The sequence below is a fragment of the Barbus barbus genome (assembly GCF_936440315.1).
Source record: "Barbus barbus genome assembly, chromosome: 3".
Lineage (NCBI taxonomy): Eukaryota > Metazoa > Chordata > Actinopteri > Cypriniformes > Cyprinidae > Barbus > Barbus barbus.
Genome location: NC_136731.1, coordinates 36,811,083 through 36,836,224, shown reverse-complemented (window position 1 = coordinate 36,836,224; position 25,142 = coordinate 36,811,083). Strand labels below are relative to the sequence as shown.

At 36.4% G+C, this 25,142-nt stretch overlaps 1 protein-coding gene across 1 annotated transcript; it reads left to right on the top strand.

Annotated features, from left to right (window-relative positions):
• Window positions 1-401: 401 nt before the first annotated feature.
• Window positions 402-25,142, top strand: LOC306858809 (voltage-gated delayed rectifier potassium channel KCNH4-like; the record flags this gene model as incomplete). Its single annotated transcript, XM_079399552.1, has 16 exons — window positions 402-477; window positions 5,930-6,163; window positions 7,145-7,276; window positions 7,382-7,506; window positions 11,141-11,402; window positions 11,991-12,148; window positions 12,385-12,592; window positions 13,224-13,418; window positions 13,603-13,802; window positions 17,062-17,311; window positions 18,475-18,674; window positions 21,556-21,594; window positions 22,601-22,953; window positions 23,120-23,205; window positions 24,043-24,119; window positions 24,255-25,142. The coding sequence occupies 16 exons, from the start codon at window positions 402-404 to the stop codon at window positions 25,140-25,142; spliced, it is 3,483 nt and encodes a 1,160-aa protein (XP_079255678.1).

Sequence of the window (25,142 nt, the reverse complement as noted above, 5' to 3'; positions counted from 1 at the left end):
TCTCATTGAGTATCTCATTGAAGAGAGAGAGCAGAGCAGATGTACCAAACTGAAGGGCTGTAGAAAGTGAGCGCAATATCACCACAAATTAGACAAACTTAACCATCCGGACATAGACTGCTGGGCGACAAGAATGCATCCTACTAAACTACAGTTTTCTGAGCTTAGCGTAGCATCTGATTACTGCACCACATGCTCTTTAAAGCAGAGACACTGAAGATTGGAATGAAACTGTTGCAGAAGGCTTTCAGTTCAACTGATACGGTCCTTAAAAAGAAGCCATTAGCACCTTGTATAAGGCAGCCACCAACACCGTTTGAACTTCAGACAGAATCACCTCACCTCTCTGCTTTCTCTCGCTCTCTGTTCTGTATGTGATGGAGCTCTGAGGATTAGTCATCATGCCAGTGATGAAAGGGCTCCTAGCCCCTCAGAACACCTTTCTTGACACCATCGCCAAGCGCTTTGATGGCACACGTGAGTAATTCTGGCAAAGCTTTCATCCTCGGGGACTCTGAAACGGTTTCTAATGCAGCTTCTGACCTCATATATAAAATGTGAAAGGAGTTTCAAGTCTTACTATTATAGGATATACTTATATATTGAATTAGCTTTTATTTTGTCACTTAGTTTCATTTATTTTGTCAGTTTCATTTCATTTGTGCTTTTGTCATTTTTATAAAATGTTTGTTTTTTAAACCTTCTATCTTTCATTTATTTTATAATAGTAATTATGTTACTACCTCCATTTTTTAAATTCGGTTAGTGGGCAACATTACTAAGTTTTCTTTTAAGTTGAATTTATATTATATTATTAATATTTCAATTTATAATTATAATTATTATATTATTAACTTATAACAATATATAGGCATTTCAAACATACATATTTTAAATAATGATCTTATGTTACCTCAATTATGAAATGAAAAAATCCTCATGCGTAAAACTTAAAATCAGAATACTTAAATGACAAATACAGAATAAATTTTTCAGGCAGATTTTATTTGCTGTGATATAAGATCTTCATTCTTCCTCCATTATGCTGTTTCTTTCTCTGTTTATTGCTTGTAACTTTCTTCAGAGACTCTCTGTGGAAGTCCTTTGTTTTGGGACAAATTAAGTGAGCATTTTGCTGTGATTACAAAAAGTATGGCTATATCGCAAGAAGTGCAGTATGAGCGTAAGTGTCTACTTAATGTAAATTCAGCAGGCAGATTCATGCAAAAATGTTGCCATCCTTGAGGGCTGAATGTCTTATTTCAGTGTCAGTAGGTCAGATGAGGGATGTGTTGTTGTATCATCTTGAGAAATTGTACTTGGTAATGTTCTGGAGTCGTTTTTTTGCTGTATTGATAAATCTAGGCTGAATTGTTGTATTTGAGTGTCTGTGTGTGTACAGAACTACTTGAAAAGAACACGGCGCTCAGTGTTCAGTAGTGTGGGAGTTTGCTTTACAATTTTGTGCAAATACGAGCGAACAAATGATGGAGGGCAATAGATGATGGGATCATTTTGTGTAAGTGGTCCTCACTCCCTCCTCTACCTGCCATCATGTCTGTCGAGAGAACTCGAAGCGCACTAAAGCCATGAAGGTGGGCATGACTAAACCTTGAATGTGCGATAGTATGTGCTGAAGTGTTGAATTTACCCTATCTGCTCTGAACTGACAGACACAGTGGTGTTAGTGTGTTATAGTCTGATTCGTCAGTACAGGATATGGTGTAAGTCAATGAGTTTATTCATCCCATCCAGTCATCTAGGTTACTCAACGCTTTGGTCACTGCACCCAAATCTGATTCATTTTTCAAATGACATCTTTATGACTGGTTGTGTACTCTCAGAAAAAAGGTACAACAGCTTTCACTGGGGTAGTACCCTTTCAAAAGTTTACACCTACCTTCTTTACCCCTAAAAGGTACACAGTACCTAAAGTATATATATTAGTACGTTTTGAGAGTGCGCATGTGAATTTGAACACTACTATAGATTGAATTTTGTGATGCAAATAATGAAAAATACAAATAATACAAAAATGCAAAGAAAAATACTCTTTAAAACCAATTCAGCATCAGATTTTAAACCACATGTAAATGTGGTTTGAACCGGGTTTTGTAAGATTGGGTTTTCATATAGTTTTTTTTCTGTTCACACTACAAACAACTAATTGAATTCAAGCTGGATTCACTTTGAAATGTTACACTTGCCTCAGCTACATTCTGTGTTTATTATTCGCTGCGTGCTTGGTGAATTTGTGGTTCATTCAGCCCACCACATATATGTTTCACTATTGGTGTAAATACACCATTAATCAGTGACTTGTTTTGCTTTTTCACGTCAATTTCGACTGAAAGGATCTTAACTAGACTTTTCACTCTATGATCATACAGATTCTAGGTACAGTTGTACGTTTCAAACAGACAGTCACTAAGAATCTTGTTCTGGTCTAATAAGAACTCGCACCATCTTCACCCAGCCTGATTATCAGATATATTGAAGCGTCCGGTGTCAGTCACTTCCTGTTTAGACTGTATGGAGTCTCTTAATGAGCACTCAGGAGATTTCGCCATCAGTAGCCTTTCACCTTCTCAGCACTCCTGTGTGATGAGGCTATTAAAATAAGAAAAATTACAAACCAATGACAATTACAATCCGCTCAACAAGCAGAAATATTGATAGCCATATTATCTAAAAATAAGCAAGAGGCTTTTGCTTTCTTTCGTCCTCTCCTCCTTAGCCATTGCTTTTTTTGTAAGTGGAACGTAGGGGAAAATGTCTGTGCATGATGCTCTTAACAAAAGCAATGTCCTTAACTCACTGTACAGCCAATCATATGAATCATTCCCTCTGCCGTTCCTGGAGACAGATTTTCACACTATGAAATGTCACGCTGACCATTTGCTCTCTCACTTTTCAGAACAACCTCCCGCTATCGTGTCACACCCATCCTAAACAACACTGGCTGTCTAAATTCAGCGTCAGTATGAACATGTGTGAGTGATAAACGTGATGTTGAGTTTTGTATGCCTCGGTATCACCACCCTTCTCTCTCTCTTGTTTTTCCCCTTCTCCTTCATAATCGCTTAAATCACTTTTAATTAGCTCTGCGGCAGACTAAAGATCTGAAGAGGATTATTAGAACAGAGAGGTGCTTGACAAGGCCTTAAAGGATCCATGTCGTGTTTTTTAGCCTGTACTTCATTAAAACTGTCGTATTGATCATGCATAACTGTCTATTTCATAAAGTAGCCCGAATGTTTTGGTTTTGCAGAAATAAATGTTTTAAGCCTTTCAATTCGGCCTGAATACTGTGAAGTGACACTTGATTTAAAGCCTTAAAAACGCTTTAAAGACTTTAAAATATCAAGTGTGGACGTTTGCAAATGGTAGGTATGCATGGTGGCAAAAAACAACAAATCCAATTTGAAGTTCTACAAAACTTTGAGCATGTTTGAATCTCACTAGTATGCATGAAGGCAAGAGTGATGCAAATAATAATTTGTTTAAAAATATATTAATGTTGGGGTTGGTACATTTTTTATGTGTTTGAAAAAAGTATCTTACCCACAAAAAAAAAAAAAAAAAAAAAAAAAAAAATATATATATATATATATATATATATATTATTATACTTTTCTTAGTTTTCAGTGTCACATGATCCTTCATAAATCACTCTAATATGCTGATTTGCTGCTCTAGAAACATTTTATGATTATTATTATCAATTTTGAAAACAGTTGTGGTGTTTAAAATTTGTGTGAACACAAAATTTGTGTGATAGAAATTTAAAAAAGAACAGCATCTATTTAAAATGGAAACCATTTATAACATTATAGATGTCTTTACAGTCACTTTTGATAAATTGAGTGTGTCCTTGCTGAGTAAAAGTATTCATTTCTTTCCATTAAAAAAAAATTAATTCTGTCATGTCATGTTTTTCATAGCCTTGAGACGTTTTTTGAGGTGTATGTTCAGGAGCATCTTGACTAGCTATTACCTCAGTTTTAGCATCTGTGTGTATTTTATTTGCAGTTATTAGCAGCTTCCTCTTGGCAATTTAAGCCTAGCTAGCGTCATATATTCTCAGTTTCTCATCCTGCTATTTGCCAAGTATTTTTGTGTACTGCACTGTTAATCATTTTGGAAGAAAAGAGCATAAGAATGAAAATGTCACAGCGGGTATTTTGAAAAACCCATTTCTTAATGTGCGGGTGTATATTTTCCCTTAGATTGCATAGATATGAACCTGTTTTCACAGTTTCTATTAAAAATAAACAGTAGACACAGTTTCCTGGTAACCTCAGTGACAGAAATAAGCACACTGACATATGATGTTTTTTAAATATATATTTCCATAGCAACCAGATACCAAGAACATCTTGCCTTAATACCACAGCACATAATGATAGTTTTCATAGTAAGCACAGTATCATCTCACCATCTTGAAAGCTGAATCTGTCAAAACTGTTGGTTTCTGCGGCATTAACAGCATGTATTTGAATAGATTGATAGGAAAAGGCCTGTGTGTGTGTGTGTGTGTGTGTGTGTGTGTAATTTACACTATCCCACCTAGTACTGTATAACATGATTATTATATCAACAAATTCTGAACTATTTTGTAGTCTTGTGTACAAGCTGATGCCCGAAATGTTTCTGTGCGGAATTTAAGAGCGCAGTGTTCTTTGTCATGCTGGCTTTATGTCTGATTTTGGCCTTTTTTGGGCTTGGTCTAGCTCTACAGGTTGATATTAAGCATATTTTTGTTTTTTCATCTAGAGTAGTATAACGTGCAGCATTCTTTCTAGCTTATCTGATACTACAGACAGATTCCAGCCTGTGATAATGATAAACATTAAAAACGGGCCGACAAATTGGCAATCTCAAGTACAATCTTGTATGTCAACTGTAGCAGAATAATTTTATATCAATAATATCACTGTATGAAATAATATTAGCAACAGATGAAGCAAAACCCATATCAGATATCAAGTGCCTTTCTCATATGTACGCATTTTAGTTCAGTAAGTGTATGAAATCCGATCCCCCCGAATAGTTTATTTGCTCATTTAGGAACCTCGATCGCTTCATATTCTCATTTATTTGTTCATTATGTCAGTGGCGCAGATGCAGCACTAACACTATGTGCTGAGGTTGATGGTGAGGTCATGCATTTAACTTAAGCTTTATTTATAGTTTCTCTGCACAAGTGCTGTCTATTGATAGCAAGGAACAAGCAAGGAACAATTGAACGCATGGATGGATGAAACGCTTTGTGTAGATGTGTAAAGTGTAACATGATACTGATCAATTAGCCTGCATGTTGTTAGCAAAGTTTAATAATGGTCTTCCAAAGCTCATCTGAATGACCGACTGAGTGGAAAAAATGATTTTGTGTGTGTTTGTTCATTAATGGGGAACAATTACACAAATAAACTCAGTTTCGATGCATTTATTATTTCCACTTGTTTTTTATAGTAGCTTGTGTACATATTCATTGAAAGCAGTAGCATTAAGGGAAAGAGTGCTGCCCAGTTTGGGGACCAAAATATTTAGCCTGTTTAGGATCCAGAACGGAGGCCACCGTAATACTTCTTTTTACTCATACACAAGCACCCACAGTCAATCGATTCTTACATAATCTCCACCCCTGCAAAACTTACAGTAGGTGAAATGAATAGCAAAGTTGCCATGGAAACACGCATCTTTTAGTTTTCTACCAGTGATCTAAAGAATTCGGAATGACACAGGAAATCTATAATTAGCTTAATAATGAGCAGGCGAGAATGAGAGAGTACTACGGTATATGGCATACAACATTCTTTATATGATAATGGTGAACATCTTGAATTTATTTTGCAAAGTGGGTGACTTTTTTTTTACATCTCGCTGTTTTCCAATTCTGTCCTTTGTGTGTCTTTGGTGTGTACAGACAGTAACTTCCTGCTGGGAAATGCTCAGGGGAGTCGTGGGTACCCCATCGTGTACTGTTCGGATGGGTTCTGCGAGCTCACCGGGTTTGCACGTACAGAGGTAATGAAGAAGACATGCACATGTCAGTTCCTGCACGGACAGGAAACAAGCGAGAGAGTCACTCAGCAGGTGGAGAAAACTCTGGAAGGACAGAGAGAGTTCCAGACGGAGGTCCGCTATTACAGGAAGAACGGTAAAGACCATTCATTGTTTCTTTTGCAGAATTCATAAAATGAGAAATATAATATTTTGGAATAATTGTGTTTGTAAAAAAAAGAAAAAAATTGGGCAAACTTGAAAGTTTAAGGCAACCAGCTTCAGCAGATTTTTTAGTTTTCTCAACTTATTTTTTAGGAAATTTCTAAACTTTAAGTAATTGAGAAAACTCAAAAATCTGCTGAAGCTGGTTGCCTTAAACTTTTAAATTTGCCCAACTTTTTTTTTTTTTTACAGTGTAGTCTCTTATGTTTACCATCAAAAATATGGTAAAATAGTAATATTACAATTTAAAAGAGCAGTTTTCTGTTCCAAATCATTTTAATATGTAATTGTGATGCAAAACTGAATTTTCAGCATCGTTCACATGATCCTTCAGAAATCAGTGTAATATGTTGATTTGCTGCTCAAGAAACATTTGTTATAATCAACAATGTTGAAAACAGTTGTGCTGCTTAATGTTTTTGTGGAAACTATTTTCCCAGAATACATTTATGAATAAAAAATTCCAAAGAACAGAATTTATTTAAAATAGAAATCTTTTGTAACATTATAAATGTCTTTACTGTCATTTTTTGATCAATGTAATGCATCCTTGCTGAATAAAATTGTAATTTGTTTTTTGTTTCTGAATGAAAGTCTATCACAGTTTCCAACATTGTTTTCAACATTGATAATAATAAGAAATGTTTCTTGAGCACCAAGTCAGCATATTAGAATGAGTTCTGAAGGATAATGTAACACTGAAAAAAGAATGAAAACTGTTCTTTTAAATTGTAATAATATTTGACAATATTACTGTTTTTACTCTTTTTGGATTAAATCAATGCAGCCTTGGTGAGAGATGACTTTCAAAAACATTTTTAAAAAATCTTAATTATTTCAGACTTCAGACCAGCAGTGTATATTTGTATTTCACATATCTGGAGCTTTCATAATTTGCCTTCTGTGACTCTAGGTACTACATTCTGGTGTCTGCTGGACATTGTGCCTATTAAAAATGAGAAAGGAGAAGTGGTTCTTTTTCTCTTATCCTTCAAAAACATCACTGACTCGTATGGCAAATCACATCCTGGCTCCACCATAGAAGGTAACTGACTGGCAGTGAGCCGGTTTGATCCAAATAATAGTTGTTCTTTTATAATTTTGGTGTATTTAGTTTTGACACTTTATATACTTGTTGTGTGTTTTTCAGAGGATGGTACTCACAACAGGAAGTCCGGTCGAACTCATCTGAGTCAAGCTCGTGAGCGTGGCCGCAGCGTCCTGTACCAGCTGACCTGTCAGTTCACCAACAGGAGCAAAAGGAAGCTGCCAAATGTAACTAGATATGACTACCACAATCATTCTCACTCACCTTTGTGGAGGTTTTAGTGTAGTAAATCAGAATCAATATTCTTATATATTGACTGAATATGTTGCACTTACAAGTAAACTGACGAAAAGATAAACACCGATCAAATATGCTTGATTAGCAAAATTTTAGAAAAACAAAAACTTTAGAGAATATGTATTAAAATGTATTAAAAATGTTGCTTACTATGTCATCAAAAGTTTTTCTAAATTTTAAGCATAGAACTTCCAAAATATTGTTTAATATATGATTACAAACTTATACAAAAAATAAAAATGTTTTCTGTGAAATAAAAACTCTTCATAAACAATTTTGCTTCTCATGCAAGTAGATTAATCTTGTTATAAGTATATTTTCCTGGAAAATGGATGAAAATACTGATAAAGAAAAAAATGCATTTTAATCAGTGCAGCATGCATGTAAAGATGAGATTCTCTGGCATTATGTTCTCTTATGACTGACCTTACAATCTGTTGACACTTTTAAAGAGTAAATGTCCTCATGCTTCCAGCTAACAAGATGAAACAGAAGTCTACTGTAGCTGTTAAAATGAAAAGGTCAGACTCATTTAATGTCTGGAATTGTGTTGATATCTAGCAGAATATTCAATATTTACATCCACCGGACGATAGTTACTTTCATAAATAAATATTTCAGACAACAGCCCTTTTGTACAGGACAATCAGTCCTCATGCTTTGGAAAAGAACATACTGTTCCCAAAATCCTTACAACTCACAGAACACCTACATTTTGATGCACATGCCTTTTAATAAATTATATGTAAACAACTGACTTCACATAAGAAACCACATCTATTGAACTTTCAGTGATGAAGAGACGAATCACATTTGCATAAAAGCTACAAACATTCTAATATATCCACGGAAGAATAAGAAGCTAGAGTGAGACCTTAGTCAGAGTGAAAACAATTCAAAATATGTCTTGAAAATATGTCTTTCTGGAAGGCAAGAGAAGTTTGGACTGTATATAAATGTTAGCTATAGGACTTAATATTGTACAAAATATTGAACATAAAATCTCAAATTACTAATTTTTATAGACAGAAAGATTTGAAATCTGAATCTCATGTAAAAAATATTAATTCATGGTAAAAATATACATAGCATCTTTGAATGAAAGATTGTTGAAATCCAAAGATCCTCTCGTTCTCTATGCCTAGTTCAGTCGCTGTGTGATGTATTGTGCTATACTTGTTCTGCTCGCTCACTCAACTTCACTAAGCTCTTTTTGTAAATGTGCACTCTGTATTGAATGTGACACAATAAAAAGAATAATGGCACACAAGGTCCTTATTTGAGATGTCCTTGTGAACTGCAAGCAAAAACAAACATACAGCACGACCAGTGTAGCCTATTCCCAAAACAAGGCGATTCGTTTATTGAATAATTAAAAAATGTAATTTGAATCAATATGAAATACTCCCATAGGGGAGAGTGGGGTAAGTTGATCCACCCCCTGTATCTTGGAAACTGTACACTTTTACTGTCATGTGATTGACCATGTATTTTGGAACAACCCACCATTTCTGCCAAAATGTGAAAAGGAGAAGTGGAAGGCACCCATTAAAAACTGGTTTTGGCTTGTCGTAGCTAGTTGTTTTTTTTTCAAAAATGGCAGCTATGTGGCAAAGTGAGCCAAATGCTGTGGGGTAAATTGAGCCAGCATTTTAACTTACCCCACCATAAGGCAGTGAAATGAAATCTCTAAATCTTTAATGTGATATCATGCAACGGGTTTAGTTTATCATAATATATACATATTATTTGTAGTTTATTTGATAGAGACAGTGTACAAGTGCACCAAATTCTTCTCTGATCAGAACCAGATGCTTTTCGTCACATTATAATCATACCTTATCTTTCCACCTGTAGTCCCTAATAGCCTGTTCAACATTACAGAAAAGCCACCATGCCAAGAATCATTTGGCTAAAATGTTTACTTCATTCTAATTCAGTTTTTATTGAATCTTACTCAACTTACTCAACAAAGGATACAACTTTGGTGTTCAACAGAAATGCAAGCAATTAAATATTGTAATTTAAACTTCATTTGGATTGATTTTATGTTAAGCCAGCTTTAAGAAAAGAAATGTAAAGGGAAATTTGATTATTAAATTAATCTGTAAAAGAGGTCAATTATTGAAAAATTTCCACGCAGGTTTGAATCAGATTCAGTCAGAGGGTCAGTTTTCACCCAAATGGTGCATCTATACCCACTGACTCGGGTCAACTTAGCCCTTACCTGGGGCAAATTGAGCCACGGGAACACTTTTTTACAAGAAGCCATATTTTTAGAACCCATTGTCATAGATACATTTTGATTATTTATAATGACAGGAAACATCCTGAATTTACTTTAGATGCTTAGGGACCACATTAATAAAAAATGGCTCATCTTACCCCTAACTTACCACTAACTTAAAGCTTTAGCAAAGGAATATAAGTGAAATGTACTCTTGAATGAATCTGAATCGAGAGCTCCTTGAATTGAGGACATTCTCTCTTGTGGTGAGGTACAATTAGCATTAAGAGTTACCCTGGCATTTCACAGCAAATGTTAAATGTTCCTGCTGTGTCATTATGAGCTGTTACCTGCACCTTTTATGAATGTCTCAAGCTATTCAAATATTCTTTCTGAATGCTGCAGGTGTGAAGAATCAGTGAACGTTTATTTCTGTTGCATTCAGGAAGCAATAGCAAGCGTTAGCTCCTGTATACCTTCTGATTTGTTGCAAATGCCTTTCCAGCATCTTCAGAGCAAATGACTGAATCCACATTTAGCTTTTTGCACTCACAAACATAAAACATCAAGCGCAGCCTTCTATGAACTGGCAAGTGGTATTTGATATCACCATGTTTTTTTTTTTAAGGCACCAATTACTTTTTTATGAGAAATATGCATAATTTCCATGAAGATGGGATTCTGAGAGATTTGTTTTGGAGACTTTACGTTTTTTAGTCCTTTTGATATGATATAACTTCTTGGATAAAGTTAACTATCTAGTTCAGATGGTTTTGCCTGTTGGAAACTTTAACAAAAGGTCAATCTGTAGTAGCAAGCTACACCACTTTTGTCCATCATAACCAAATATTTTTAAAGATTACTGGTTCATGCTTAATGTAGCGAGAAACAATTTCTATTAGGCTACTGTTCTTTTTCTTTTTAATGAGGTGACAGCATGTGCATATTGCACATTTGGACATGCTGGGTCACCAGTTAATTTAAAAACTCCAATAACACGGGCACAGCGTGGCCCACATTCACACAAAAGACGTGAAGAATATTTGGATCAGCCGTGATTAAAGTCAGAATACTACAGGCTAAAAGGTTGAATTACTGAGAAGAAATTGAATGCGGCTTTTATGATTTATCATCAACTCAAATCATCAACTGCCGAGGAATAATTTGTTAGCGCATAAAAAAAGTAATGCTTCCACTTAAGAGGCTCTTAGTAAAAATGACGTCTAAGATTATATCCTAGTCTCGAACTACTCATTTTTCCTGTAGTGTGTAAGGTTTATAATTCAAACACATTTGAAACAGAAATAAATAGACGTTTCTTTTCATGTTTTTCACAGCATGTTTTTTCACAGCCGACTCTCCCGGAATACAAGGTGGCGTCGGTGCAGAAATCCCGCTTCATTTTACTTCATTATAGCATGTGCAAAGCATTGTGGGACTGGTTGATCCTCCTTGCGACATTTTACGTGGCTGTCACCGTCCCATACAACGTCTGCTTCTCCACCCCTGACGACAGCAAACCTGACAACCCGGACTGTGACTCCACCTCCAGAACCACCATTGTCAGCGACATAGCTGTGGAGATGCTCTTCATCCTCGGTGTGTGGCTTTGTGGAAAATTATGTCCTATGTCTCCTTTTTATGCTTCATTTCCACCTCTGTTCCATTTTTAAACAGTGTTAATTTCGGACATCTGCAGAGCTCAGAGCTGCTTTCAAACATGTTAACAAAGTGACAATCACACCCTCATTCCCAACCAAGACAAGTCTTTTTAATCCACACTCCCGACATTATCTAGTTTTTGCACAAAGCATACAACTAAATCTCTCTTCATTAAAAATAATAGTAATAATAATACGGAAGCCCCACCGTGACCTGAAGCAAGTGGTAATTTAATAAACCTCATGTACACAGATGTGGTGAAATAATTGGTTAATGGGACTAAATGTACCATGGAATAAGGATCTGCACAGAACATGATTCATGAATATTTATTCAGTCTAGCATGTACGAGGCTTCATCACTCTAATTAGCATGTTTTTAATATTCATGCATTCACAGTCAATATTTGTGTTCGATTGAAAGGGCGCTGTTTGAGGGCTCTGGTGAGAAATATTCGCCTTTTGAATGCTGTAAACAAATTATATTTCTAAATTCGCTTGCCTTTTTGTTAATTTGTTTCTCTAGATATCATTCTGAATTTCCGAACCACCTACGTGGGGCCTGCGGGTCAGGTGGTTTATGATGCTCACTCGATCTGTTTGCACTACTGTACTACCTGGTTTGTCCTGGACCTCATCGCTGCTCTGCCCTTTGACCTACTCTATTTATTCAACATCTCAGTGGTGAGAATGCATAATAATCCCTTACATACTATAAAATATGGTTGCTCTATGCTGTGTTCTGTAATTGTGGGACTTTATTTATTGTATATTATAGTAGTGCAGGGTAAACCAAAGTTATAAAGTCAAATTGAAACATTTATTTGGTTGTGACTAACTGAGAGTTGATTATTTCCTTTCTATTGATTGATGTTTCAAAATTTTACACCGTTTTCATAAATGTGTCATTTATTTCATAGACTTCCCTCGTGCACTTGTTGAAGACTGTGCGTTTGCTGCGTCTCCTGCGCTTGCTGCAGAAGCTGGACGGTTATTCTCAGTACAGTGCTGTGGTCCTGACACTACTGATGTCTGTATTTGCCCTGCTGGCACACTGGTTGGCCTGTGTTTGGTACGTCATTGGACGCAAAGAGCTCGCCAGCAATGATCCCCTGACCTGGGACATCGGTAAGGGGCCGTATGGTTTCTCTGTGTATTAAGATGCCAGTTAAATACACTGCATTCAAAAGTTCAGGGTTTTTGTTATTAAAAAAGAATCTTATGTTCTTTAAGACTGCTTTTATTTGATCAAAAATACATTAAAACTGTAATATTGTAAAATATAATGACAGATTAATGGGAAAGTTCACCCAAAAAGGAAAATTCTGTCATTAATTACTCGCCCTCATGTTGCTCCAAACTCGTAAGACCTTTGTTCATCTTCAGTACACATATTTTTGATGAAATCTGATAGCGCTTTGGCCCTCCATAGACTGCAATGATATTACCACGATCAATGCACAGAAACGTAACAAGGACATCTGCAAAATAGTCCTTTTAAAATAAATGAATATATTCTAAAATGTAATTTGTGATGACTAAGCTGATTTTTCAGCATCATTACTCCAGTCTTCAGTGTCACATGATCCCTCAGAAATCATTCTAATTTGCTGATTTGATGCTCAATAAACTTTTTGTTGATGGTATATCAACTGATAGCTTGTCTTTTAGATCACAAAATTTTTAAGTCAATATGAAGTTGATGTTTCAATCCCCTATTTGTTTTTTCTTCTATTTCCACTGTTCCTGTCCTCTGTAGGTTGGCTACAGGAGTTGGGCAAGCGTCTGGAGACTCCTTACACGAATGGTACAGTTGGCGGCCCATCTTTGCGCAGCGCCTACATCGCTTCGCTCTACTTCACATTGAGCAGTCTGACTAGCGTCGGGTTCGGAAACGTCTGTGCCAACACAGACGCTGAGAAGATCTTCTCCATCTGTACCATGCTTATCGGGGGTGTGTTCACCAGCACGTTTCAGGCCTAATGTATAATTAGCTTGTTTGTAGGTTAAGAGAGCCTCATTTTGGTAACCATTTATTTAAAGTTTCATCTCACAAAGTTCAGTATCTAATATAAGATGTAGAACATATTGTTCACAAACAGCCAATTATTCAAGACTCCCTCGCGTTCTTCTCACAGCCCTGATGCACGCAGTGGTGTTTGGAAACGTTACAGCCATCATCCAGCGCATGTACTCCCGCCGTTCGCTCTACCACACGCGCATGAAGGATCTGAAGGACTTTATCCGTGTGCATCGCCTGCCCCAGCAGCTGAAGCAGCGCATGCTGGAGTACTTCCAGACCACTTGGTCTGTCAACAATGGCATCAACGCGAACGAGGTAGACCCTACAAACCATGCCATGACGTGGTTCTTGAGCAGGGGCTGTGGAGCATATGACTGCAATGTTTACAGTTTAATTCACTTGCTTTATTTTCAATATTTAGGCCTAATCGAGTGGAGGCTTGGGTCGGTTCTTTGTTTTTATATAGAGCGTTTTCAGAAGAAAGTGTTCTATGGAGTTCAGTGCATAGCAATATAAAGGGTTATATATAGAACCCCAATTAATTTTTTTTTTTTTCTAAGCGTGTAAAAGCCCCATCAGAGTTTGATAACATACTAGTATCGTCAGATGGAGAACAATTCACGAGCACAGATCTGGGTCACATCTACTTTCAATGGGCTAATTATAGCTTTCTGAGACATTCACTAATGCTGAATACTGTGATTGTTATAGCAGTGGTAATTGCCCACAATGAAAAGACCTATATCCAATTAAAATAAAAAAAACAGTGCAGTGTTGGGGAATCTACTTTAAAACTTTAAAAAGTTATAAGCTACTAATTTAAAAGTAGTTATACTAAAACTAAAGCTATTCTTTTAAAAATCCCTTAACACTTGTGCACTAACAAAAAGTAGCTACTACACTATTTTTAAGGCGGTTTCAAGCCTTAAAGGTTTTTTATTTCATTTTATAAGCAAAGGCATCAAATTGAAGACTTTATAATGACATTTATAAAAAGTGAAGACATTTATAATGTTCAAATAGATTTATTTCAAATAAATGCTGTCCTGTTGAACTTTCTTTTTTGTCAAAATATTCTGAAGAAATGGTTTCACCAAAAATATTAACTGTTTTCAACAGACTCTAGAAAATTAAAATGACATTTTAAAATATATGTAAATAGAAAGTATTTATTTTAAATTGTAATAACATTTCACAATATTGCTGAGTTTACTGTATTTTGTTCAAATAAATGCAGCCTTGGTGAGCATGAGAGACTTTAACACATACTGACCATAAACTTTTAAACAGTAGTGTATATAAAGAGATCACATATATTTTTTGTAATCAAAGTAAATCATTAGAAAGATATTAATAGAAATTAATAAATATTAATAGAAATAGAAATAAATAAAACTAATAAAACTAAAAAAAGTCTTTATTTTCAAGTTGGCAGATCGTAAACAGTAGTATTTACAGAAAATATCCATTTAAAAGAATCTGTGAATCAATCTTTCGAATTGATTTAAATGAACCATCTGAACTTATTGGCTAAAAATTAATCTGACTTTTGCAGTGCTAAACATGAGAGAAGACCATTTAGAAGAACGTTTAATGATTTCTTCAGCTGTAAAGCTTTGTGCGTAAACCAATAGGTCAAAAGTAGCATGTTGCAGTAAAAGCTACATTATCGGCTACAGTCACACCACTAAAAATGAAGTTGCACTGCTACATTTAGTTAGTTACTCCCCAGCACTGTGTTTGTGTGGGAAGAAAAATAACTAAAGCGTGGCCTAGCTCATTTACACTCTGATCTGTCAGGCTACTAATTTATGCAGTGATTGAAACGGTTCACAGGACACTGCAAACGGTTCACAGGAACACCCTCCAAACAGCTACTGTACTCTGCTGATATTGCATCTTGTTGAGATCATATTGAAAGACAGATTCTGATCTCTGAGGGATTACCTCATCTTGAGTGAAAGAATATGATTATCGCATAATGATTATGATGGATATGACAGCGTTCTAGTACAATAATCTCTGTTTACAACTGTAAACATGGGCTGCGTTCGAAAGCTTAGCTGAGTTGCCTCACTTCCCTATGAGGCAGTGACTTTGCAGGCGGTGTTTGCTCACAAAGGTACCTCCCAAAACTGATTTCAGACAGGCATCTGGATCAACATAATAATTTAATGACGCACAACAAAACAGAGAGAACTTGATACATGGATATTATATTATTACATACAAACGTCTTGCTAGAAATGACATCAAAAGTAGATGTATTGTACATTTACACACCAATCACTACGGAGCCCTTTAAGGGACATTGTGGTGGGGAAAATTCGGTGTGAGTGGAAAAAATTTGCGGTAGGAGGAAAAAATATTTTTCAAATGTTTTGCATTCCCTCAAGAAACTTTGCTTTCCCTCAAGAAACGTTTGCATTCTCTCACAAAGATATTTGCGTTCTCTTGCAAAAAGTTGAGTTCGGACTGTTTACTTTACAGCTTGCAGTGGTTCATACAGCTCCGTATGTTCACAATGGAGAGGTTCATAGAGTTTTATTTTGAACTTGGACTCAAGTATAAAGAAATACAGTCGGTGCTTAGTTCAAGGCACGGGTTTGGGACATTCTAAAACGCTTAATGTGGCTTAATGCTTTAAAACAGGGACATTGGAGGACCAAATTTGATAATAATAAAAGGTGATCAAATTATTAGGCTAATATTAATAACCTTATTAATAATATTGCTAAGCAGAAGCCCAGAATATGAATGCAACGCCCTGCACGTAAGCTTTTTCTCCCCCATAAAATGCTTAAGGTAGGCTAATGAATGAAAACGGTCATTTAAAAATACCAAATCCGTTGCATTCATATTCTGGGCTATTCTGCTTTATTAATAGTAATATTATTAATAAGGTTATTAATATTAGCCTAATAAGTTTATTAGTAGCCTATGTATTATTATCAAATTTCGTCGTCATGTTTTAATAAGTCACCGTGCCTTGAACTAACCTGTATTTCTTTATACTTGAGTACAAGTTCAAAATTAAAACTATATGAACCGCTCCATTGTGTACATAGGAGTATGAATCTTTCATTAGCCTACCTTAAACGTTTTCTATGGGGAAGAAAAGGCTTAACATGCAGGGCGTTGTGTTCATATTCTGCTTTATTAGTTTATTATTAATAAGTTTATTAATGTTAGCCTAATCAGTTTTATCAGGATTTATTGTTATCGAATTTAATGTCTGTTTTGAAACATTAAGCCACATTAGGCATTTTAGAATGTCCCAAAACTGTGCCTTGAACTAAGCACTGACTGTATAACTATTACTTTATTGAGTCCAAGTTGAAAACAAAACTCTATGAACCGCTCCATTGTGAACATACAAGCTGTAACCACTGCAAGCTGTAAAGTAAACAGGAAGTTTGTCCGAACTTCGAACCACAATGTCCCTTAAAGGGCTCCGTAAATCACAGCTTTTAGATGTCATCTTTGTTTGTTTTTTATGTCAAGACACAGCCATGATCTTATCACCACCCTCATTGCATTGTGGGTAATGTCCATCTCTCTTCCTGTCCGTTAGCTTTTACATGACTTCCCAGACGAGCTGCGGGCAGACATCGCCATGCACCTCAACAAAGACATTCTGCAGCTGCCTCTCTTCTCCTCTGCCAGTAGGGGGTGCCTGCGTTCACTGTCCTTGCACATTAAGACCTCCTTCTGTGCACCTGGAGAGTACCTCATTCGGCATGGAGATGCCCTGCATGCTCAACACTTCGTCTGCTCAGGGTCTTTGGAGGTACTCAAGGACGGCATGGTGCTTGCCATACTGGGTATGTTATATAGACAAATGGCTATATAGAAGGGGCTGTTACCAAAACAGCCACAAAGTGAACCAACTTGTTTACCCCAAAAATAAAATTACCCCATGATTTACCCTCAAGCCATCCTAGGTGTATATGACTTTCTTCTTTCAGAAGGGTACTATCAGAGTTATATTTAAAAAAATGTCATGGCTCTTCCAAGCTTTATAAAGGCAGTGAATGGTGGTTGAGATTTTGAAGCGCAAAAAAGTGCATCCAACCATCATAAAAAGTGCTCCACACAGCTCCAGGGGGTTAATAAAGACTTTCTGAAGAGAAGCGATGTGTTTGTGTAAGAATAATATCCATATTTAAAACTTCCCAAATAGTTCTGGGCAACGATTAATCACATCCAAAATAAAAGTTTTTGTGTGCATAACATATGTGTGTGTACTGTGTATATTTATTATGTATATATAAATGCACACACATGCATGAATATATATTAAATATATTTATATAATATAAATATATACATGTAAATACTTGTAAATATTTTCAAAATATGTATGTGTCTTTATATATACAAAATAAATATACACACACATATATTATATAAATAAGAACTTTTATTTTGGATGCAATTAATCGCGAATAATCATTGCCCAGCACTATTTATAAACCAAATCTCTAGCTCCTGCAATCTCTTAGCTCTTTTTTGGGCTTCAAAATCTCGATCCACATTCACTGCCATTATAAAGTTTGGAAGAGCCAGGACATTTTTTAATATAGCTCTGACTGTATTTGTCTGAAAGAAGAAAGTCATACACACCTAGAGTGACTTGAGGGTGAGTAAATCATAGGGTAATTTTCATTTTTGGGTGAACTATCCTATCCTTTTAAAATCAATTTCCTGCAGGCAGTGCTTTCAGTCCATTTAGAACCAGCAGGCTAGATCTCCGCAGATCAATATTTTAAAACAGTTAAATGTTAGTACCAGCTGTTGTGGTTGATGCAGCTGTTGCAACTCATCTCAAGCCAAATAAATAAGCATCTGTTAGTCGAACTGATAGATTGATAGATAATTAATTAAAGGGATAAGCTTGGATCTGCACGTGTTCTGTTTATCTTAGCACAATTAAATGGAACAACAGCTTGACTCGCGTGCACTAACATGTTTGTCTGGTGTACAGGTAAGGGAGACCTGATTGGCGCTGACCTGCCTGGGAAGGATCAGGTGATCAAAGCTAACGCAGATGTAAAGGCTCTGACCTATTGTGATCTACAGTACATCAGCGTCAGAGCGCTGCAGGAGGTTCTGGAGCTCTACCCAGAGTATGGCAGCCGCTTTAATGAGGACATACACCACAACCTCACCTACAACCTCAGAGAGGTAAAGTGCATTACATCATGTGCAAATTACATCTGGAACTGACTGGCCTATCTCGGTTTTTGTTTTTTTAAATATTTTTGTGGCTATTAAATATTTTATATTTTTGTGACATACATTTTAATGACTATTAAACCATAGTCTTTTCAATTGACTTTCTTAAATTGCTCTGTATCATTCAGCTGTCCCTTTCTTTTATAATCAATAATTAAATTTTAAATTGAATCATTATGTCATGTTCTTTTATCTGTTTGGTTTGGGACGTATTGGTGCAATAAACAGAATCATATATAATTAATTTCAAAATATTTTAAATAAAAAATTATTCTATATTTTTTTTACATATATATTCAGTACATGCATTACCATTCAAAGGTCTGGGGTCAGTAAGATTTTTAATGTTTTCAAATAAATCTCTTTTGCTCATAAAGGCTGCATTTATTTGATCAAAAATACATAAAAATAACTTTAAAATAACTGTTTTCTATTTGAATGTATTTTAAAATGTCATTAATTCTTGTCATTGGCTTGTCATTTCAGCAGACATTCAGTGTTAAATGTTTAGCTATTACCATTACACAAGAAACTTTTCACATTATTATAAATGCTGAAAACCATTGTGCTGCTTAATATTTTTGTTAAAACTATGATTCATTTTGTTTGGATTCTTTGATGAATAGAAAGTTCAAATAGAATGTCTTCTTATAATTAATTAAATTTCAAAACATCAATTTATGTCCATTTATTTATTTTAGTAAAACAAGTAGTTTTTTTAAAAACGTACAAAAAATCGATATCTTTTACACAGATACAGTATTCTGTACATAGTTAGAATGTGCTTATATATATATATATATATATATATATATATATACATACAGTGGTGTGAAAAAGTGTTGGCCCCCTTCCTGATTTTTTATTTTTTTGCATGTTTGTCACACTTTAATGTTTCAGATCATCAAACAAATTGAAATATTAATCAAAGATAACACAAGTAAACACAACATACAGTTTTTAAATAAAGTTTTTTTTTTTTATGAAGGGAAAACAAAATCCAAACCCACATGGCCCTGTGTAAAAAAGTGTTTGAACAAATAGCGAAAACATGGAACAGTGGTGAACCTTCTCAGGAGTGGCCGGCCGACCAAAATTACCCCAAGAGCGCAGCGACGACTCATCCAAGAGGTCACAAAAGACCCCACAACAACATCTAAAGAACTACAGGCCTCACTTGCCTCAGTTACGGTCAGTGTTCATGACTCCACCATAAGAAAGAGACTGGGCAAAAATGGCCTGCATGGAAGATTTCCAAGACGAAAACTGCTGCTGAGCAAAAAGAACATAAAGGCTCGTCTCAGTTTTGCCAGAAAACATCTTGATGATCCCCAAGACTTTTGGGAAAATACTCTGTGGAATGACGAGACAAAACTTTTTAGAAGGTGTGTGTCCCATTACATCTGGCGTAAAAGTAACACAGCATTTCAGAAAAAGAACATCATACCAACAGTAAAATATGGTGGTGGTAGTGTGATGGTCTGGGGCTGTTTTGCTGCTTCAGGATCTGGAAGACTTGCTGTGATAAATGGAATCATGCATTCAGCTGTCTACCAAAAAATCCTGAAGGACAATGTCCGGCCATCTGTTCGTGACCTCAAGCTGAAGCGAACTTGGGTTCTGCAGCAGGACAATGATCCAAAACACACCAGCAAATCCACCTCTGAATGGCTGAAGAAAAACTAAATGAAGACTTTGGAGTGGCCTAGTCAAAGTCCTGACCTGAATCCTATTGAGATCCTGTGGCATGACCTTACAAAGGCGGTTCATGTTCAAACCCTCCAATGTGGCTGAATTATAACAATTCTGCCAAGATGAGTGGGCCAAAATTCCTCCACAGCGCTGTAACAGACTCATTGCAAGTTATCGCAAACACTTGATTGCAGTTGTTGCTGCTAAGGGTGGCCCAACCAGTTATTAGGTTTAGGGGGCAAGCACTTTTTCACACAGGGCCATGTGGGTTTGGATTTTGTTTTCCCTTCATAATAAAAAACTTCATTCAAAAACTGCATGTTGTGTTTACTTGTGTTATCTTTGATTAATAGTTCAATTTGTTTAATGATCTGAAACATTAAAGTGTGACAAACATGCAAAAAAAAAAAAAAAATCAGGAAGGGGGCCAACACTTTTTCACACCACTGTATATATATATATATATATATATATATATATATATATATATGACCCTGGACAACAAAACCAGTCATACAGTAAGTGTCAATTTTTCAAAATCGAGCTTTATACATCATCTGAAAGCTGAATAAATAAGCTTTCCATTGATGTATGGTTTGTTATGATAGGACAATATTTGGCAGAGATACAACTAAATTGGAATCTGGAATCTGGAATCTGAGGGTGCAAAAAAAACCTAAATATTGAGAAAATCGACTTTAAAGTTGTCCAAATGAAGTTCTTAGCAATGCATATTACTAATCAAAAATGAAGTATCTTCATGGAACACAATCTTTACTTAATATCCTAATGAGTTTTGGCATAAAAGAAAAATCGATAATTTTAACCCATACAATGTATTTTTGGCTATTGCTACAAATATACCACAGAGACTCAAGACTGGTTTTGTGGCCCAGGGTCACATATATATAATATAATATAATACTTGTATATACTTCTTAGCTTCTCAAAGCACTGTATAGAGTGAAAATACATAAAAAAATATAAAATCAACAATAAATCAACAATGTATAACACAATCAACAATAAGCCAACCTAAAAAAATACGGGTTGCATTCTTAAGTGTTGTACATGTGCATTTGTGTTCTGTTTGAGCTTGAGTCATTATGGTTCTCAGGGTTTTTATTTATCCCAACAGGGCCAAGCCAGATTCTCTCGCTCAACTCGACTCCCACAGGTAACGAGCAGATTTATCACACACTTTTACCGTTCAAAATTTTGACATTTTTCCCATTCTTTTTAACCTTTCCATTCACACTCTTATGCTTGCACGCATGCACAGCCATACCCATACTTATCAAAAGGCCACCTTACATAAGCTCCCAATTATTAGTGCCACTCTGAACTGCAGAAGTGTGTGTATGCACCACATCAGAATTGGCAGACAGCAACTCATCTGGATGTGCCTGAATCAGGTGAATTAGCAATCTGTTTGTGGCACTGACCCTCTGTCTCATTGCTGTGCCAGCTGTCAGCTAACACACGCACAAACCAAAGGAAGGATATACAGAGTCACACACACAGAAGAACACGATGACACGCACAGAACAGTGACTCATAAATAATTTTGAGTGTTCTTTCTCAAAAGCAGAGAGCATGAAACCCCACACTGTAAAAAGCAGTGGTTCATAGAAATTTAAAACAGAAGGCAAGCATTTTATTGCTTTTTTGAGTCCAGTTGGACTATTTAATGAAGTAAATCCTTTGAGTACATTTTACATGTCAGGTTCCTTGTAACAATGATCTGTTTAGGTTAGATAGTTCTTTCTAAATATTGTGCAGAATTTTTTTCTTCTTCTTTTGTGAACTCTCTTATGCCAGCTGCATTTATTTGATCAAAAATAAAATGCAAACAGTAATTGTGAAATTGTTACAATTTAAAATGTTTTGTATTTTAATATATCTTAAAATGAAATTTTTTCCTGTCATGTCAAAGCTGAATTTTCATCAGTCATTACTTCAGTCGCATGCTCTTTCAGAAATCATTCTAATATGCTGATTCGCTGCTCAAGAAACAGAAACAATTATTAATATTAATGCTGAAAATAGTTGGGTTTATTAATATTTTTGTCGAAACTGTGATACATTTTTGTTATCTTATATTTTTTTTATGTAAAGTTCAAAAATAGCAACCACCTACAATACATTTAGGCTCTTTTCTCTACCCCTTTTATTACTTCCAGGAGCGCTTTGATGATTCCAAGCTACCGTTTATTGTAGAGGCAGAGCAAGAGGTGGATGCTGGACAAGACTTTGGCAGGAAGCCCTTGCTCTCTGGCTTGGGCGGTCCTTCATCTCAGCCTAATCTGAGCACCATGTTAGGGGAGGAGTTTCGGCACCTTAGCATGCTCCGTCTCTGCAGATCACCCATTCAGAGCTCCCGAGTACAAACCTCCTCTCCTCAGATGCCACCCCATGAGGATCTGCCTCCAGTTGCAGTTCCTGCCCCAAGAATAGACAAGAGCTCCTGCCACAGACCAGCCAAACTGCTCATTCCCACCCTGAATTGTTTCAGCCCGCTGGACCTGAGCCCCCGGTGAGAAGAAACTATAATTCATTATTACTTTTTATTATTTATTTTTTTACAATTATTTTTGACTTAACCTCTAGAACGAGGAAACATCCATATACAAATATTATTAATACTTAGAGCAGATAATATTGATTACTGATGCACTAATGTCCTCTTGTCTGTCCTGTAGGGTTGTCGATGGCATTGAGGATAACGAGCATGCTTTTCACTTCAATGTTGAGCACAGTGAGCCATCTCCTAACACAGAGGTCAAAGGTGAGGTGGACTCTCCCTTAATGTTAGGCTAGTGCATTATGGTTTAGATCAGTGGTTCTGAACCTTTTTGACTCCAAGACCCCTCACTGTCCATATTTTAGAATTTGACATAACTAGAAAAATGTATTTTCATCAAAATTTGGCGAAACCCCTGGTTGATTTACTGTAGAAATGCTGTTGTATACAACACTGTTTAGGTTTTGAGACTAATAATGATAATTCGGGCATATTTTGTTATTAAATTAATTAAATTTAACATTTCAGTCCCTCCGGGATTTTGCAATTGCAAATAGGGTAAAAAGAATGTAATATCAGCCAATCAAAATCCATAACTCCCACACCAATCAAACTGACCCTTTCACTAAATATGTCAACACACTGTTTACCTGTCTTACTATTACGTTATTAATAGGCAATGGTATTGCAACTGGCAACCTGTAAGGTCATGATCACACTTTAAATAGTGTTTTATTATTGAATAAAGGTCAAAAATGGTTTGGCCATTACCAAGATGTACCTTTGCATGTAAACACCTTTATTGGTATTCTGGCAGCTTGTTTAGCATGTACATTACTTTTTACAGTTATCAGTGTTTTGATGTACATGTACAGTAAACACACTCATTACGCACATTTAGGTCACTGTTAATTGTAGTCCTACTGTCACTAACAAACACAGATACATAATTGTTATTGGTTCACTTCCACTGCAAAAAAACTGAGGAAACTGCTGCAAATTCCGTTCTTTTAGGTTGCTCCGGTGGAAATTATATATATTATATTATGATACATTTTGCTTAAAAATGGTCTATTTTTTTACTTCTTTTGGTGTTTTTAGACCCGTTTCAGGTTGGTGCAAACCTTCTCCTTGAGACAGAGGAGGTCAGACAGAGTCTTCGTCAACTCAGTACAGAGGTATCAGGAAAAACCTACAGTTAATCAAAAGAAACAGTTTTAAATAATAGTTTTTCTGAATATTAAATAGTATTTATGACATTCATCATCGTTATTTGTCCTGACATCAACTTTTGGTGTTTGATTCTGTTTCAGATGAACCACCTGAACCAGGAAGTGTCCTCACTGACCAAGGAGCTCCACGAAATGATGCAATTCCTTTATACGCACTTGACCCCACCTCACTTCGCTTCCTCTTTCACTCCCTTCAGCTCTTTCAATTGTCATACATCCTCCAACTGTACCAACGTGGCCTCCTCGACCACCGACTGGCCATCCAGGCTGGCCTTTAACATGTCTGCTGGCCCTTGCCTGCAGCCGGAGGCGTCTCGGATAGATTCTTTAGGATCCAGGCACATATGCATTTGCAGCGGGAGCCATGCCCAGGAAAGAGGCTCCATCTTGGGGCAGGAAGGGGACATAGAGCTCCTCCATCAAGCTCCCAGTCCTCACTCAACCTATTTTCCATGCTGTCCTGACCAGGAAAGGGTTGCCACCTTGGGCGTAGAGAATCAGCCAAACTCATATCAGACTTCAAAAACCACACCCAACTCTCCTTATCTAGGACACCATGTTCCACGCAATGGCGGGTCACTCTTAGGCTTGGCGGCATTTCCGTCCAGTGGTTTGGCTCCTCAGGTTAGGAGTGGGAGTCCCGGTAACACATTGTCTCTGTGCACCCATAACATCCAGAGTCAGTCGCATCCATCTTTAAATGTACAAATGACCTCTGACCTGCACACTAGGGCACCCACACCTATTAATTTATCGGTTACACCAACCGGCCCATCAGAGCCTCTTATAGCAGTCAGTTCAATTTTGCATTCTGGGATTTGTAGTTCCAGCTTGCTGCATTTCCCCACAGGTCCGAGACAGAATGACCTGGTGGGATCGAGTCCTGTTCACACACATGAGCCCATTGTATCATCCAATGTAGCGAAACAAGGGAAACCAGGACCTGCTGAGGAGCGACACAATGACTGA